Here is a 19,790-nt window from a genome sequence, read left to right as displayed (position 1 = left end):
TTGACTCTTAGTATGTATGGGGCAGGGACAGAGAATTATTTGATTTATAAAGGAATTTCTAAATTAACTGCCTTAACAGTTTTATGTATTGATAAATTCACAGGATTCTAAGCTTGATAAAACCACTCACTCTGTAATTTTAAAAATTGAACAGATACACTGTTAGTTTCTCTTCCACCTCAAAGGAAGGAAGAAGTGGTACCATTCAATTTAACTGTTATTTAGAAAAATACACAAGCCACTACTTGAGGGTTTTATGCTGAAAGCTGTAGGTTCCCAAAGAACAGGCAGAGCAATAAAAGTACTTTGCCCGCAGAAAACACATTGTATACATATGCCTGTAATACATGATCTGGGGGAGAGGCAAACTTATTACAAAGCTGCCAGTAATGTAAAACATTTGGTTCTCCAGTTGTTGCTTAGACCACAATTCCCATCCTCCCCAACTATGGGCCATGAAGATTGGGAATGATGAGAACTAGGCATCCAACAACCTATGGAGGGTTAAAGGTTAGCCACCCCGATGTAATCAATTACTGTTTTGCAGGGTTGGGGCATCAAAGAGATCTGTATTTTAGGAAGAGGTCCCTGTAGCACCAAGTTTTTCAATTTGTGTCTTTTCAGTGGTACCCCTACACCCAAGCAGTGAACTATGAACACCCCATTTCTATCTGTTGGGCTGTTTTGGGTGTCATGCTGTGACTTTAATACTGACGGGGGCAGCTCTTTGCTATCTTGCTCACTCTGCAGGGGAGAGTCACACCAATGCATTATTTCTAACCATAATGGTTTTCATTCCAAAGGCATTAGTACAGCAGTGCAATTAAAACTTTATTGATCTATACAAAAAGCTTTACATTTTTAAAAACAAAAGTGTGTTCATTTATAACAGGCATAAGCAATTAACATATTTCCACAGCAAGATAAATATCCCCATTAAAACTACCAGCTCATTCTATGGCATACCATAGTGTTGGGCTAAAAACAGCTGTACAGTGGGAGAGGGCTAATATTAGTGTTATTTACATTGCCATGTTCAATACCCTATACAAGGAGGGAACTAAATCATATTCAGGGGTGCAATTTTATTGTTCAGTTTTTGTTTTAATCCACAGTGAAACATGAGCTGTATATGTAGCTGAATGATTCCTGTCATATTCTTCACAGGGAAGAGCAGAATGTTGGGATCTTCAGCATTCACCACTCACTGGGATGGGAGAGGAAAGATGTGAACCTTGTTTGTGCTGGAATAAACTGAGAACACAGCAGGCAAGTGTCTTTGGGCAAATGTAGTGGTGGTTGTTGTTTTTTGCTCACTTGTTTTAACTGATGACACAAACCCAGTATCATTTTCAGGACCTTAATCAAGAAGGTTCCCACTAGTGAGGGTTGTTTTAAAAAAATAAATCATTTCGGGAGGATTGTTTTACATTTATACCTACCACACAAAAAGTGGCCACAGAAAGGTGGCTTCTTTGCCCACTGCTAGCTCATCTTGTGCACTCAGCTCAAAGTTCACACCTTGCTTAGACAACACTCTCTCGGTTAGCAGAAGCCAAGACTGCTCGGCGGCAAATTGGGCAGGTAGAGTTTTCTGACAGCCAGCGATCTATGCAGTGCACATGGTACTCATGAGAGCATGGGAGCTTCCTCAGTTTGTTCCCCTCTGTGTATTCTGTAATACAGACACTACAGGTTTTCAGAGCATCACTTTCACCAAAATTTCTCATGGCTAGGTTGTCAATTTGCTCCTTGGTGAGGCCTCTGGGTTGGTCATCGTCTTCTTCATTAAGCAGAAAAAACTGAGCCAGGCTCAGAAATGGGAGTGAGCCACTTTCTTCAAAAGTAACAGAACCCCTGGCATTCCGTCCTTCTCGCCTAGCACTAGCTGTGGATGCCCCTTCATTATTGCCTTCATATGCCTCTCCTGGTGCAGAAGGATCAGGACCTTCATGACTTGAACCACTACTATTTCCACTGGCACCTCCACCCTGCGGTTCTGCCATTTCTACATTTGGGGTTGGTGCTGGGCCACCAGGCTCTGCATCGCTATCACTGTACATGAAGTAACTGAGCTCACCAAAGCCAGTCATTATCTGCCTTAACATGGTTTGAATGGCAACAGACGTCGTCTCGCTCAGGCCTGTATTCAAAATTCTACGGATAGGAATCCTAATGGTACTGACGTAAGTTCTCACTCCTGCCCTTTCTGAGCGTGAAAATGTGCGTCTAAAACCTCCACGCTCACTTTCATATGTCACAGTATTGTTTGGGGTCTGGGATCTTGATCGGGTTCGGTTGGCTATACTGTCTCTCTGCCTGTATTCTCCTGGACGGACTCGTCTCACTTGTAAGTCAAGGACAATAGTTGGAGGCCTCTGTCCAGGGGCTGCAGACTCTGCACTGCCATTTGTTTCTGGAGGAGCTGTTGCTTGAGGAGAGGGTCTTGCTTCAGGAGTTGAAAATAGCACTGTATTTTCACTGGGCATCTCAGATGTAGTTGTATGCTGCCTTATTACCATATGCTGTCTTGTTCTAGAGCTCCCTTCAGCTTCACTTACTGGGGGAAGGTCAGGTGTCTGAGAAGATATATTATGATGCACCCGACGTGAAGATTCATTCATTGGATTAAGGGGTGACCTACTTCTATCAGTCCTAGCTCGTGTCCTCCTCTGTTCTGGACTTCGGCTTCTTGATCTCCTCAGGCCTCTGTGAGGAGCAACTGCTTCATTTATCACTTCAGGGGGACTAATTTCTGGTCCAGGCTGCCCTACAACAGGAGGAGTCTCAAATCTTGGAGTCTCAGCATCACTTTGGTTATTTTCCACTTCTTCTCTGCTGGGCGGTTCCACAGATGGCTCACCCTCAGTTTCAGGATTTGGGTTACCATTATTACGATTGACGTTTATTTCTAAGCTGAATCTGAAATCCCCACTGTTTGGGTTAGTCCGGCTCACTGCCCTCCAAGACTGGTTTCCTCTTTGCCCACTTCGTGTTGTATTCCCAGTCTGTCGAACTGAGTTAAGCCAATCTATTATGGAATCGCCATTAGATACATCTTCTGCGGACTCTGCACCTGCAAGACAAGAGCAACTGCCAGAGTTAGGAAACTGGAGAAACTCTGGGCTAAACACTTTCCCAACATTGCTATGAGTTAGGGTTTTGAAAACAAGTCTGAGCCACGATACTTTCACATGCATGCATTTACTGTAGGAACCATAATGGTAATTATAAATGCACTCTAAGAGACCCTGTAAGCTCGTTGTGTCTCACTAAGTTGATAAGAACAGCAAAGCTGCAGTAAAAATCATTAAGACAGGTTAACTCAATCCAGGGTGCATGAGATTCAAATGTCTATTCAGCAACAGAAACCTTGTCAGGCAGTCATTAAGGTATCAGTTTTGTAAGGGCTAAGCAATATGAAAAGGTATTGTGGTACTTGAAAGCAGTGATGGTTAATTTCTTTTGGGCTGAGGGCCACACTGGCCCATTAGTCAACTCTCAGGAGCAGCATGCCAAAATGGACATGGAGAAAGTGTAAGCATTAACAAAATAATAATAATGACACCATTTTGGAGTCTTGTGGAAGTCACAAGACATTTAGCGCGCAGAATCATAGGAGCGAACATGCAGGAGTGGTTGGATTTTTTAAAAAAGACAATTAGTTCCCCACCCTCACTCTGCCTCATTCTGGGTCCAAATGAACCTGGGCACTGGCAATCTTTCAGCAATTGGATGCACCTAAAATGGTCACCACCTGTACTTTTAACCATGGCAGAGGCAGCAGATCCAATCTGTGCACCACCTCTTAAGATGAAACACCTGCAGCAGGATCCTATGCACACTTACTTAAAAGCTTTCCTACTAAGGCCTGGCCTGGTTTCAGTGCAACACCAGGTAGGTTATCATCCATGCATAAGCTAAGAATCTTATTTAAACCAGGCCTGCAGCCACTGTATGTTCAATGTTAAGCATGCCAGTGCAGAAGCTAGCTCAGAAAATATATTAGACATGTTCGTTGCTTGGAAAAATCATGTTTGAATCATTACTTCTTTCAACAAGACTTAGCTCCTAGTCAGCATGCTTTGTACTTTCATTCCATTTATGATTAATTGCTTCTTATAAAACATCTCAGGGATTTAATAATAATGACATCAACAATAAAATGTTGAGGCTTACAGGCTACTTCCCAGGTATGAAGTCGCATGAGAGGAGAAAGAACAAGTAGCCTCAGTCTGACAGAAGGTAAAAGTCAATAAAATGCTGTTTACAGGGATGTGAACAAACAAACAGATCTATTTTTTTAAAAAACATGCCACAATAAAGCAGCCAATGGCGGGACTAAGTGCAATCCCAGGAGTACAATGATAGAATTTGTTTTATTTGACATGTTGCACATCCCTGGCTTCAGAATTTCTATTCCTCCAATTTCTAACACAATTCCTAATGTAAGATGTTTTACCTCAGCTGATGCTGTCAGGTGGCTTGTTTTCTTGAAATCAAACCACATGGGCCAATGCACAGTGCTTTGCAAGTGCAAATGAACACTGCACCACTTGCAAACTGCAGGGTTTGGATGACCAGCTGATTGGTGATTTTTGCAAAACCCAAATTCAGTGTCAGGTGGGCGTGGCCTGGCCAGAACTTATTGGCCAAATGAGAAAGTGGTCTGATGGGCCCACAGGCTAGAGCAGAGGTTTTCAACCTTTTTGGGTCCATGGTTCCCTTGACCAACTACATTATTTCTGCAGAACCCCTGTGGGGCTCAGGAGTTCAGTTATGTCACCCTTTGCCTGCAGAACCAGCAGCCCCTCACCCCTCCCTTGCGGAGTGTTCCCTCATCCTCCTGTCCTCGGCAGTCCTTTGGGCAGCTGCAGCTGCTGCCCCTGACCTCTGAGCTGCCTCCCTTGCCCCAAAGAGAAGTGCCTCCTCACACTGCTCCACAGGGGCCTGGGAAGTACCCCCTGGCCAGCACCAGAGGCACCATTCACCTGGGCAGCTTGAAGCCAGAGCTGCTGCAACAAACATCTGTGCAAGCCTTTGGGAGGCAGAGATGTGATAGGGCATCAGAGGAAGGGAGGGAAGAAAAGAGGGACAGAGCCCAGCGTTGCTTGCGGCACCCCTGACCATCATTCAAGGCAACCCAGGGCTAGAGGTTTCTTTTTGCTGCTCTCAATGAATATTACATACCTCTATTGTCTTCCATGTTCTGCTGGGGTGGGCCTTCCTTAATTTGCTGCAGCCTTCTCAGCAACTCTTCTTCAGTAATTTCACCTGCGGAAATAGTTTTCAAGAGGTGTTCCAGATAAACCATGATTTTTATTTAAAATTCTGAAGAATCTGATAAACACAGGTAACAACTTTCCAAATTATCATTATCCTGGGAGGCTCCCAAGCGAAAGATTAGAGAAAAGTGGGGGGTGGGTGGAGGGGGGGAATGGCACAGACCAAGAAACAGTAAGCTATCAGAAATGCCACTTGTTTAAAGAGGTATAAGAAGTCAGGTCACATGGAGGCAGCTCTCCAAGATAGGCCTTCTGTTGAAAGAGTTTATTTTCTTTGGCACAAAGGTCAGGTATATTTAAAGAGAGACCTGTGACTTCCAGGGCTGTGCATCTTACTGGATCCAGATTATTTAGGATCTGGGAAGTGCCCACTAGGCAGGTATGTAGCCTGTATGGTATTTGCTTGACAGTTCAATTCCTAAACTACTGCTAAATAGTTTGTGTGAGGATTGTGCAAGGATTGAAAGATGAGAGGTAGCACACACTACAGATCAATTTTCACATCCAAGGATTCCTTATTTGAAAGCACTCTTTGCTCACATGAGTTAATAGTATAAAAATCAGGTATGCCTGCAAAGCCATGAGGAAAGACTTGCTGAGACTGTGGCTTTAAGGACGTAGCTGTGCTCAACTAAGAACATGAACAAAATGCTTGTTCCATCACTCCCTCTTAGGAAAGCAAGCACCCCATGAGTAGACAGGCTGGATGCTAAGGGAGAGAGATGTCTGCAAAACTGACCCTCACCCACCCTTGCCAGGTAGCGCAGCTGGTTCTGATATATTTCAGCACCAGGTGAAGACCATCATTTACAACTGATGGGTTTTATCTGGCTTTTAAAATGCTCTTCTGACCATCGCCATCTGTTGTATGTATCTCAATTCTGTTGTATTATTTTAACTACAGCATATCAAAATTTTGTACAACTACTTTGTAAGGTTGTATACCTGAAGAACAGTAAATAAAACATGAATTGAGAGATGTCTGTTTTGACTCAGAAAAAAAACAGTGCACCCATAAGCAAATGAGAAGTGAAAAGAGAAATATCCAACTCAATAAAAGTCAGGCATAGTAGTAAGAACAAAAGCAAGCATTCTATTCTACACTGAATAGCTAACTTCATATAGAAACTATGGTAAACTTCAGATTAAACTATGGTTTAGTGCTACGTCAAAGAGCTACAGGAAGGCTGAACAAAGCATGAGACTTGTGGGCTCCCCTTCCCACACCACCTGAAGGAGGGCTTCTGCAGAGACTAGTTTCACTTTGTGAAGAATGTTGGCTTGTTGGATCATACAAACAAGGAATTCCAGCTTACAACAAATTGTAGTAAGTTCTGAAACATGACAGCTTCAAAACAAGGGTTATGAAGATGGCCTGTTACGCTGGAATGGTTCTTTACAGGACATATGGCGATATTCTTATAAAGTGAAAAAAATCTCCACAGAAGTTCTACTCCCAACAATACAGGAGGAGGGAGGCAGTTCACCTGTGCAGTGCTAACCACACTTTAGAATTATAAGACAATGTGGCTGGTATGTAGTAAGATGGCAAGGAGGAAAAGAAAACTACTGGCTCAGATGCTCCTAGGTCTGACATAATATAAATCTCAGCATGCCAGAGATTGGGAAAGCAAAAACGAGCAACATAAACTGGGTTGGGGGGGGGGGGACTGAAAGAAAAGAGAACGAAGGAATTTACAAAACACCTCCAAAGGGAACAACATAAGAAAAGGGAAATGATATTCAATTTAAGTTCAGTCACCAATCACATTTAGTCCAAGACTCACAAAGGTGTGCAAAAAGAAGTAGTGAGGAGTGACCTGCAACGCTCTGAAATACCTGTTTGAAAGTATATTGTCTGAACAGACAATTAAATAAATGGAAGCAGGAGGGAGTGTTGTATAATACAGGCCATAATAGGGGCGATAGGAATCAGCAAAGTTGTTTTTATAACCAAGTGGTGAGAACAGGCAATCATAAGAGGGGGGAGACATTTATTCTAATGAATATACCACAAGTAAAACAATAGAAAGGGTGACCAAGTTCAAAAAATACAAATGCTGAGGGCAAAAAAATGTTTCTAAGACAGGACTGGGGGGCGGGGGGGATACTAGAACTGTTTTTGCCAAATGCTAAATAGCCACAACAAACCTGAGTGGTGACGTGGATTTGTAAGAAATATAAACAGCTGGAAAAATGTCAAGAGTGAAAGAATGGACATGCGTTGCACTTGTGTACACAAGCTAACAATCCAAATCAGCACTGATTTTTAAAACGTCAGCTTATGGGAAAGAAAAAAGCTAAGCAATGCATGCTCATCAAGAAAAAAGAAAAGAAAAGAATAGTAGAAGGTAGCTGGTAGGGTCAGGAATTGATGGATCAAAACATTTTTGGTTGACCATCAGTCTGTCAAAAAAATTTGAAGCACCCCAAGCCCACACAAGGATGGGAGACATGGGCAGTTGAAGGCAGTGATTTTTGCCATAGAAAACTGTCTGGAGAGGACTGCAGTTGTAACAGGTGGTCAGAAGTAGCATCTCTGCTCTGCCACTAACTAGGTTTACTTCTCATCTGCAGCAGGGCTGGGGGAGTGGGGGGGGGGGAGGAGCTGCCTTCAATCCTTTAGTAAAGTGAAGCGGATACCTGCACAGTAGTGCTTTTTCGCTTCATTGTGCATTGCTTCTTTGAATGATATCATGGTCAAATGCCACCAAGACAGCTGACTAGCAGGGCCAGCACTAGTTCCTGGAGAACACAATATGCCTTACATGTTGAAAGCAAGAGTCCTTCAGAATACCATGTGTAATCAATTTTGACATAAGCAATTATTTTCAACCCTTGTTTCTGAGTTAAGAGCTAGTAAATTTTGATCACATCTCAGTGGCAGAATTTCCACACCTGAAAAGGATTTTAATTGCATCCAGCACATGAAGTAACATACCAGGGGTGCCTAGCAAATTGTTATCCCTCATTAGCCTGTAGTCTTCTTCACTCAGATTATTCACGAAGTGATAGAAAGCTTCTTCCCGATCCAGGCGGTCCAGCTGACTCCGACGCTGTGCTTCAGACTGAGCGACACTTCCTTTATTATTAGAATCTGAGCTTTCCATGTTGATCAAAGTAGGGAAAATGTCTACAAAAAAGGAAACAGTCAATTTGTTTGGAGAACCATATAATCCTGGCCCTATATACCAGAAGAGTTAAGTTTTAATCTGTGGGTGCAACATAATTTTACAGAAACATTAAAAAATAACAGACTGAAATAATGATTAAATAATGGTTTTGTTTCTTAAGTATTTCAGGCTCTTTTTAAAAAACCCAATCCTAATTATCTAGCCCAGGTCTAGATACCAAATGGGCTCATACCAAGTGGGCTGTAAGCACACTTCCTGACACAGAAACCTGCAGGCCACACACTGTCTTGCTGTGGGGGGGAGCCAAAATTTGACACACACCCCAATCTCCGCTAGTGAGGGTTTGGGAAAGAGGCAGGAGGACTCTTAAGCCCTCAGGCCTCCTTTCCAAAGCCCAGCACTTCACTTACCAGCTTTGGGAAGGCAGTGTAAAATGGGGGGGGGGGGCAAATGTTGCTGAAGGCTGTCGAAAAAGATCCCAAGGGAAACATTCAGACCATTTTATTCTCCAAGCATTTTAACATGTGGCTACCAATTTTATTGCTCTTTTCTCTTCCTATTTATACAATTTTAGCCTACATTTTGCTGCTGGCTATAATAAATTTTAATATATATTTTTTTAAAAAAATGGTGTACATTCTTACTTTTTGTTACGTGCTTTGGCATCATAAATAAAAGAGAATACCATGCAGAACAGTGAAAAAATATGCAAAGGAAGATCTGCATGATTTGTAAAGATACAAACATATTTAGTTTTTAGTTTTAACTGCAGTAATCTATTCCATTAGTCAGGGGCCATAAGCGGAGGGCTTTCCATTGTCTACTATGACCAGAGGACCATGCTGCCAACCAGAAATCACTTGATATGCCACACAGCATTGTCATCCAAGCCTAAGTGAATAACTTTTGAGAGAAGTACCAGAAAACCATCACAATTCTCCACCAGCTAGGTCACTTAGCTCCCATCAATTTATATATTCAAAAACAACCACAAAATTAGCACCTCATAACTGAAAAGATGTTTGAGGGCTTATATGTGGTTTCTGCAAGCAGACTGCTTAGTGGAAAGAGTGTTTTAATATATCCTGCAACCAAATATCCAATCACTTCTTCAAACTACAGCTGCTAGCAGTCTGCTAAATGTGAAACATGCACACACTGGGGGGGGGGGGGAATCAGGTTCAAAATAAAGGACGCAGAATAATACATAATAAAATAAGGGCCAAAATAGACAATTGTTAGCTCCAAATCTGTGCCCTGAAGTGCAGGATGTACGTTTGTTTTCTTCTCCATAAATTGGAGCAGGGGTCTAAAGGGGATCATGAGCATAACATGGGGGCTGGGGCTTTAATCCTTTGCCCCCTGCTATTGTCCCCACCACCAGAAATTTGATGCAAATGGGAAGACGTCCCCCCCCCCGCTAATGCAAAATGCTCTAGCATGGCCCACCAATCCAAATTGGAGACATAGTTGGGGCAAAGGATTAAAAGCACCCCTAACCGCCCAAAACAAAACAAAAACAAAACCCCAAACTTGAGGGCATTACCATCACTACTAGATCAGGTGACCATAAATAAAAGTTCTTTGAAACATGCCATGTAATTTTTCATATGAGATATTTACAACAAAATTATTGCCTCAGCTATGACCCATCCACCACCTATTATTTCCCATGTTATTTCGGGAAAGGAATAACATGGCCACTGTAATCCACACTGGATTACTGCAATGCTCTGCTGCAGGGGTTGCCCTTGAAGACAGCTTGGAAACTTCCATTGGTCCAAACAAACTGCAGAAGCTAGATTACTGGCTGGGGTTTCATTTAGATCTCAACACAGCCTCAACAGAGCCGTATTGGTTGCCAGATCATTTTTGGACCCAATTCAAGGTGTTCATGTTAGCATTTAAAGCCCCAAACAACTCTGGCCCCAAACAACCCTACACACTTTTTCATGTGTTAAGATTGGTAAGATCTTGGTAGTTCTGCCCTCAGAAGCTTCTATGTCTGTGGCCCAGGAGAGGTCATCATTCTCTGTGTCAAGCCCTTGTTTGTGAAACTCCCCCTATACAGGCTAGAAATCTGGGTCCTGCTAGGCCTACATATGCATCACACCCAGCAGTTATGGTATGTTTTATGCACACTGTAGAGCACTCATGATGGATCAGAATGGATGACACTGTCAGCTGAAGAAACTGCTTGAGTCGACTTTTGTGTATATATTTGCTGCTTTCAATAAGGGTCATGAAGACCTTGGCATCGGTTGGAGTGGCTGTAAAAGGAGCCATGGTGCCAACAAAAAAGTTAAGGTATAACGTGTTTCGGCAAACCAGCACTAGATATGTGTCAAAGTTCCCTGAATGAGGAATAGCTGATACAGCAGCGGCCCTAGTTGCCCATTTTTCTGCCTCCCGGATAGACGGTGGTAATTCATTGTCTACATCTTATGTGGGTCTGCCCACAGGAACAATAAAATTAATGGAAAAACTCAATGGAAAGGTCCAGCCCCCTGGTTCCATTGCTAATTGATATAAAAGGATATAAAATCACTTTGACTGATTGCTTTGTCAATTATACTTAATTCATATGCAAAACATATCCAATTGCCTTATGCTTTAAATATAATATTTTATTTAATTTTATCCAATTCTATTTTTTAAGTAACATGTGTTTTGTTTCATTTAATTTTTTTAAGCTTTGTATATCAATAAATGGATTAATTTAAAGTTACTCTCCATAGTCTGTGAGGGTTTCTTTAATTACTTTGTATGCGTTCCTTCCTGTTCTACTTTATAATGTATTTTAGATTGTTGTAACCTGCCCTTACACCTTAGGGTGAAGGGTGAGTATTAAAATAAAATAAAATAAAATAAAATAAAATAAAATAAAATAAAATAAAATAAAATAAAATAACAGCAGCAGCAGCAGCAACAACAACAACAACAATATATTCTTCCCCTAAAGAGTTCATAGTAATGTACATAGTTCCCTCACAACAACCCTGTGAGGTTGATCAGAGGGAGTGTATTTGACTGGCTAAGTGACTCCTAAAGAGAATAATGGTTGAGTAAAGATTTGAATCTAATCTTCCCTAGTTTTAGTCCAGATGTGAGAAGTCTCTATCTGAAACATCGTATCAGTTGTAAAAATCAATAAGGTATGGGTCTTCTATTTCAGGCAATCAGAAGTGCCACCAAACTCCTTAAGTAAAACCGAAGTGCAATATGTGTGCAGTATCTATTTTTCAACATTGTGCTATATCATCAGCTAAACATCGTGATATACAGATATATCACAATGTCTGAGATAAGGATGGAGTTATGTAGAGGCATTGGCTGGCTTCATAGCTTTTCCCACATTGTGATTTTTGTATAGCGCGCGCACACACACAAAACAGGGGGTGCATGGCCTGTTACCTGCAGATCCTGGATTTCTGTACCAAGCCAGAAGTAAATACAAAAATGACAAGAAAACAAATGCCTATGAAAGTCATTGGTGGCATAGCAGTGACTGAAAACCATTCTCCTGTTTGTCACCTGGACAACATTCTTATCCCACATAATGAGGGAAGTTGCTCTTTCCAAGCTTGTGGTTTAGAATGAGTAAGTAAGAGATTAAAGGTATCTGAGGAGTGAACTTCATAGAGCCCAAATCTCCTTTCCTACACATACTCACATGGAAGAGTGAGGCACAACTGCCCTACAAACTAATTTATTACAGAATATCTAACATGCAATACTGAGAAGCAGTAAGAGTGCAATCAATATTTTTCCCTTGGAAGGTGGTGGACTCTCTTTATTGGAGGTTTATAGGCACAGGTTGGATGGCCATCTTTCATGGATGCTGTAGTTGAGATTCCTGCATTGCAGGGGGTGGGACTAGATGACCCTTGGAGTCCCTTCCAACGTTACAGTTCTATGATTCTATTATCATGGTCACAAGAGCTTGAGCCAAAGCACAAAGTCCACTTGCTTCCAGGGATGAAGTGAAAATCTGAATCGTGACACTATAGCTACCAGTCAATACACCTATCAATTTGCTTTTCACCCCAAGGCTCTTCTGGAAGCACACAGAAGCCCAGAAGAACTCTTGCCTACAACAGTGATGAGCAGAGAGCTGTGGATTGTAGCCAACTATGCCCATCTGGGAGAGCAATCAGGCTGGGGTGTGTGTGTACAAGGGAAAGAGCTTTTTCAACAATGGCTCCACATTTGTGGATCCTGATCCAGGTATAAGACAAGCGCTTCATTATCAAGCCTATATGTGGGTCTGTGGCTTTTTCTTGATTTTATTTAGGCAGCTGAAATATATGGTGCTACTTTACTGACACTGTATTTAATTTTAAGGTTTGACAGGGCAAGGTTTCTGTTTTAATGTATTCACAGGCTATTCACTATATTCATATTTATTTTACTGTTACAGTGGTACCTCGGGTTACATACGCTTCAGGTTACATACGTTTCAGGTTACAGACTCGCTAACCCAGAAATATTACTTCGGGTTAAGAACTTTGCTTCAGGATGAGAACAGAAATTGTGCAGTGGCGGCACAGCGGCCCCATTAGCTAAAGTGGTATTCAGGTTAAGAATGGACCTCCAGAACGAATTAAGTACTTAACCCGAGGTACCACTGTACTCATTTTTACACTTATGTGTTTTAATTACCATTTTTATATACATGTGTGGCCCATGTAACCTGTGTCTGATGCATCTTGTTGGGAAGTTTTTGTTTTTTTAAGTTGGGTTATAAACCTATGGAAATGAAGAGTCCACCAAAGCTTGTGCCATAATAAGCGTCTTAGTTTTTAAGGTGCCACAGGCTTTTATTTTACCTACCAATGGAACCAACACTAATGGAACAGCATTGCTGGCCAGCAAGAACTTTGGAAGTGTTCCCAGAGGAGCAGGGAACACTTCCACTTAATTGGATTCTTGACACTATCCAAGTTCCTGTCACTATCGTCCCTATCTCCCACAATTTATTATCAAATGGTGGAGCTCAGAAGAAAAAAATATATCAAAGCTGTTTACAACACATTAAAACATCAAATAAAACAATCCAGAATAAAACAAATTCAAGCTTCAATGAAAATATTTCAGATCCTTCTCTAGGTGACATTTTGCTTTCCCTGTATTGATTTACCTACTTAATTTATATCACTGCCCCATAGCAGAAGTGCTCTGGGAAGCCAGTGTGGTGTAGTGTTAGAATGCTGGACTAGGACCTGGGAGACCAGGGTTCAAATGTCCACTCAGTCATGAAGCTCACTGGGTGACCTTAGGCCAGGCACAGCCTTTTAACCTGCCTCACAGGGTGATTGCAGAGATTAACTGAGGAGGGGGTGAACCATGTATTCCACCTTGGAAATAAAGGTGGGATATAAATGCAATAAGTAAGTTCTTCTGCTTACCTGCTTAAGAAAGCTGGAGAGGCTATCCAGATGGAGATGTCAGTTGCCATCCTGGCATCCAGAGATCTCCACATGGTCACAATTGGGCCCACACCAGTAGCAAAATGCACCTTGTACCCGGCTAATTTCTAACACTGTCTCGGGGTCATGGGTTTGAGCCCCACATTGGGTTAAAGATTCCTGCACTGCAGGGGGTTAGCCTAAATGATCCTCATGGTCCCTTCCAATGCTACAATTCTCTGATATTACCATATTTATAAAGCATTTTATACTATTCAATACGTTGACCATCATGAATTCTAAACATTTTCTGATATCATAGACCTAATTATGTCTACAAAAATTGTCAAATTCAACTTCTTTGAATTTGAGAAGCAATTTAAAATTCAATACTTTTTTTCAGCAAGAAGGGAAAGTCGAGTGACACTTGACACACGATTCCTGGAAATACAGGTTGCAGTGTCCAGAACAAGCAGTACGAACTTCCGCTTTATAATACCTAACTGCAAGGTCAAAACAGGATCTTTAAGCACAATATTTAAGTCTCTCCAAATCACAAGGCCTTCTCTCCAACATAATTATTTAAAAATTCATTTCCTACTTTTCACCATGGTGGACTCAAAATGTCTTAGAACAATTAAAAATACAAAATTTTAAACAAATTAAACTTCCAAAATTTTAAACCTCAAGAATTTAAAATGTCAAAACAATGCATTATGTAAAACAAATGGCAACAGTGTGATAACACGAAGTGCAGAAATAGTTTTGCCATTTATTCTGCTTATATGAAACCAAGTACAGGATTCTATTAAAGACAGCATTATCAAAGACTGGCTGAAAAATTCCACCACTATAAATGTTTCAGGAAAGCAGAGGTCTTACAATTCTCACTAGTCCCAAAGGTCTCTGAAGACTAGGTTCAAGTGACAGTGACACTGACCTGTTGTTTCCCCCTCACCACCAATTTTACTCCCAGAATGGTCAAGTACCCTCTGGAAAGGAACAGTGGCAACCAAGCCCATCCTAAATGTGTCACCCCCACATGAATGCCAATGAATACTCAGACACTATATCAGAATGAATGCCCAAAGAGCAACATTCCATAAGTAAGATCATGCTAGACTATATGTAGTATCAGACCCTCTTAATACAACCTTGTCAACAACTGAATACAGTGGTACCTCAGGTTACATACACTTCAGGTTACATACACTTCAGGTTACAGACTCTGCTAACCCAGAAATATTATCTCGGGTTAAGAACTTTACTTCGGGATGAGAACAGAAATCGTGCAGCAGCGGCGCGGCAGCAGCAGGCCCCCATTAGCTAAAGTGGTGCTTCAGGTTAAGAACAGTTTCAGGTTAAGAATGGACCTCCAGAATGAATTAAGTGCGTAACCAGAGGTACGACTGTACACACATTACATTAATCAATGTCTACTGTTATGTTTGTACCTTTGCTAAACATCATTAATGCTAACCAGGGTTTGAAACTGGATTGCAGAAGCTGATTAATGTTACACTGTGGTTAAGAAAAATTGGGGCGGCGGGGAGAGAGATGGCCTGCTTATCTCTTAAGCACAGAGCTACAAGTGATGCAACCCCTCACCCCAGAATTTACAGGAACCACTCAAAGCCTGCAGGAACAACAAAAAGTGCATATAAAACACTAGAACTACACTGCATTTTTAGTAGAAACCGTAGGAGCAGAAACAAGCTAGACAGGGAAAAGACAGCAAGTAGTAACTGCGAGAAGAACTGACAGTTGTACACTTCACTTGCTTAAAGCAGTTTTAACTCATTCCAGAGCCTCCTTCAGGCACCTCCCCACTTGTACATGTAGGGCCACTTCAAGAGGATCAAGCCATTGTGCTTTTAGGCAACATAATTAGTATTACAATCTCACTGCCTCACTATAACAAATCTACCATTTAGGATTGTTTTTGATCCACTCAGTCTAGTAAAGGTATCCTGATAAACACAAAATTTGCAAGGCCATGTGTAGTTCACTTACAAAATAATAAGACATAAATTGTGAATGTAGAGGCATCAGTTTCAGTTAAGTATTCCAATATGGGTTCCTAGAAAGGAACAACCCACTCCTGTAAGCCTCCTCCTCCTTTATACAAGCATACTAGTAAAATTTGCCACCAAGGTTAAGTTTTTGAGACTTGCAGTTTTTAAATTAAATATTAAGCAGGAAACATTTTAAGAAAGACCCTAGCAGCAAAAAAAAAAACCCCATGCATGTCATTTTCTGACCACACAATACACAAAATAAGAGGACAATTCTTCTCTAACCTGGACAGTCAAATCACACAAATATATCCCAGATTTTTTATAACTGCTCCAAATTAAACACTGGCATTCTTGGCGTTAATTTTTTTCTGAGCTTGGCAGGAAGTGAGACACAGCACAGTGGTACCTCTGGATACGAACGCTTCTGGTTGCACATGCGTCGGGTTACAAGATGTGCTAACCCAGAAGTAGTTGCTCCCGGATGCAAACTTTGCTCCGAGATGCGAGCGGAAATCGCGCTTCGGAGGTGCGTGTGCAGCAGGAGACACGCTTTCGCTAATGGTTCCTCATGTTAAGAACAGTTTCAGGATAAGAACAGACCTCCGGAATGAATTAAGTTTGTAACCAGAGGTACAATGACACCTCTAGAGAGAAATAAAGCTTAACAGTTATTAGTCAGTAAACAACTGGTTACTCCCCTATCATGACAAACAAATATACATAGACACCTTTACAGTATTCTCTTTCATTCCCATTTGTTTTTACCCATACCTGAAAACCTGGACAGCTTCTGCCAGTCAGGGTAGATAATACTGAACTAGATGTACCAATGGTCTCATTCAGTATGAGGCAGTTTCCTATGTACCTGACTTTTAAGATACTGGAAAGTCTCCTCGCCTCCAACAATTTTACCCACTGTCTGCCTGCCCCTTGTCCTTGAAGGTTCCTCCCACAACAGCTACCTACAATGTCAATTCTCTCCCTCTTTAAATCCCACCATTGCTGTGAAGGCTTTTAGCTCAAGCCTTTATTCCACATCCCCAAATGGAATAAATGTTATGTTAAGGAGCAAATGTGTGCAAATACAGGTGTTATTCCTGCCTTCCCTGGTTGTCTGTTCCCCCAGTTTAGATTGCAGGATGTTTTGGGCAGGGTCTAAGAACCAACTTTTTTGCCTTCATTTACTTGTGTAAGGTATAATGCACAATGATGCCATCATATAACAGCTTTCTAAAAACTTGGATTGGACTTTAATATTGACTATTAAAAACTGAAGTATTTTACTTTAAAGGTTAAAAAAAAGGTAAAGGACCCCTGGATGCTTAAGTCCAGTCAAAGGCAACTATGAGGTTGTGGCGCTCATCTCACTTTCAGGCCAAGGGAGCCAAGTGTTTGTCCACAGACAGTTTTCTGGGTTATGTGGCCAGCGTGACTAAACCACTTCTGGGGCAACGGAACACTGTGACGGAAACCATAGTGCATGGAAACGCCGTTTACCTGCCCGCCACAGCGGTACCTATTTATCTACTCACACTGGCGTGCTTTCGAACTGCTAGGTTGGCAGGAGCTGGGACAGAGCTACGGGAGCTCACCCCATCAAAGAGATTTGAACCACCAACCTTCTGGTCGGCAAGCCCAAGATGCTCAGTGGTTTAGACCACAGCGCCACCCATATCCCTTGTTTACTTTAATACTGCTCTGATCATCAGTTGAAGCCAGTTGCACTTTCTTCTCCATGCCAACATTTGGAGAAGAACAGCTTCTTTACATTACCTGTACCACGAACATAACTACCACAGTAGATAAGGCAAATAAAGAAGGCACCTCAGGCTAACAATATAACTCTCATGGACCCACTCTGCACATCATAAAGTAATCTAACCCCTAGTTTTAACTTAGTTCCAGTTAGTATCAGGTAAAGATTGTCCGAAGTTCATCAATATAATTATAAGTGAAAATCCAAATATTCTGATACAATGACTTGAATTTTATGATAAACAAAGCTCAAATTAAAAGTCAAAGGATTTTGTTTTAATTGTTCCTATCTTAAAAGCTGTGTGGTTTCTGTTGATCCACCCCAGCCCCCCACAATATCACCTGCCAAAGGCAGTAAAAGGTACTCCATAATTTAGGTTATAGTATAAAACCTCAGAAAGTGAAAACAAATGTAGTGTTTTGCCCTTCCTGACAGAATCACTCAATAAGCATGTTGAGATTTACCCCCGAGAGAGATTATTGAGAAATTAAGACATCTCTAGCACAGAAAAAGGAGGACCAGATTTCTGGGAGTAAGAACATCAATGAAGCACTAATTCTGGGTGGGATTTCCCCATCAGGACTATGAGGTTCAGTGAACAGCAATGACAAGAGGAGGTATAATGATATAGCAACTAACCTCAGTGATTCCCTACTTAAAACTGTCTAAATATTAAAGTTGGGCACTGTCTAAATATTTAAGTTGGGCTACCAGCCTAAGAACTCACTTTCTTTCCCAGCAGCAAAAAAAAATCAACGGGTCTTTCACTGTATTCCCCCTTCCCTAAAAAGGAAGATCAGGCTACTGATTATGCCTTTTGTACATGGGGGAGTGTAGCATGTCTAGGTAGGGCTGACAAGGGACTCCTGCCTGGCTGAGACCCCTAGGAGCTGCTGCCAGTCAGCGCAGACAATACAGTTCAGTAAACAACTAGTTACTCCCCCATCAAGGCAAGCACATTATGAAATATATCTTCCTCATTTCTAACCAAGGCACCTTCATAGCCATGCTTCTGTCATTCACATTTATTTTTACTCATACCTAAAATCCCGAAGAGCTGCTGCCAGCCAGTGCTGCCAGCAATGCGCTACATGGACCGAAGACCGGATCACTAGCTCAAGTCAGTACAGCATGAGACTCTTAATCCGGAGGTCGTGGGTTTGAGCCCCACGCTGGCTGAAAGATTCCTGCATTGCAGGGGACTGGGCTAGATGGCCCTCGTGGCCCACTTCGAACTCTCTAATTCTAGGAGTCGGTATACGACAACGTTCCTATGTTCCTAAAGGAAAACCTCCACCCTGGGCGAGCCAGCAAGGCCCACCGGTGACAGCGGACCTCAGCCAGGGCGATATATTGGGCAGGCCCCTGAAAGAAATCGAGCAGCTCACGCGGGTGGGTGAATAGGCGGCGGCTGAAGGGGCCGGTAGGGGCCCCTGCCCCCCTCTTCACAGCCTACCCACGACCCAGCCCCAACGAGACGGCTCCGGCTGCCGTGTTCCCCGCCCGCTCCGGCGAGAAGCGGTGCGGCTGTGGAAAGACCACCGTCGTCGAGCCAGGCTTGGCCGGCTCTCCGCGGCCAGACCGGTGAGCCCGCCCGGGCGCCCGCTCGGCTCGGTCACTCACCGCCTCCCTCCTCTTCCAGCTCGTCCGCCGCCCTTCCGGGGTCTCCGTCCGGCGATCAGCCCCGCAGCGGCCTGAAGCTCAGGTCCGTCACGTCCCGCTCCCCTTCTTGTTCTTTCTCCTCCTCGTCGTCGTCGCTAAAGCTCCGGCAGCGTCTGGCGCCCGACCCCCGACCCCTCCTCCTTCTTCTTCTCCCTTCCCTCTCCCGTCGCTCACTCAAGCGGCCATCTTACTCTCCATTGTTACTAAGGAACTTGGGGGCCGGAAACGGTGCGCTTCGGCGGGGGAGGGAGGGGGGAGGAGTAGACTCCGTTGGCTTTCGACGGCGCGCGCAACAGAGGAAGTGACGCACTTCCCCCGCCCTTTACCTCAGCACACCTCAGATCCTCTCCAGCGAGCGCATGCGCCTCTTCAGCGTGATGTGTAAGGACGGAGCATAGAGTCGGGAAAACTGGAAGGGAGGGAGCGGACTTCTACTCGCTGGTCTTTGGGGCGTCCATTTTTAATAGGAGCCAAACCAATTAAAGAGGAATGGGGGGGAGAGATTCCGTAATTATAATCTTCTTCTT

General features: G+C 42.7%; 1 protein-coding gene across 1 annotated transcript; it reads right to left on the bottom strand.

The window, feature by feature from the left end:
- Window positions 1–818: 818 nt before the first annotated feature.
- On the bottom strand, window positions 819–19,517 carry RLIM (ring finger protein, LIM domain interacting). The gene is made up of 4 exons (XM_081178761.1): window positions 19,225–19,517; window positions 8,227–8,418; window positions 5,191–5,274; window positions 819–3,076 (listed from the first exon to the last, which is right to left on the bottom strand). Exons 2-4 carry the CDS (start codon window positions 8,393–8,395, stop codon window positions 1,527–1,529), a joined length of 1,803 nt encoding a protein of 600 aa, XP_081034887.1. The 5' UTR covers window positions 8,396–8,418; window positions 19,225–19,517; the 3' UTR covers window positions 819–1,526.
- Between the last annotated feature and the right edge of the window lie 273 nt (window positions 19,518–19,790).

Source organism: Podarcis bocagei (genome assembly GCF_964188305.1).
Source record: "Podarcis bocagei genome assembly, chromosome: Z".
Classification (NCBI taxonomy): domain Eukaryota; kingdom Metazoa; phylum Chordata; class Lepidosauria; order Squamata; family Lacertidae; genus Podarcis; species Podarcis bocagei.
The sequence above is the reverse complement of the archived record's forward strand: the minus strand, read 5'-3'. Positions and strand labels throughout refer to the sequence as shown.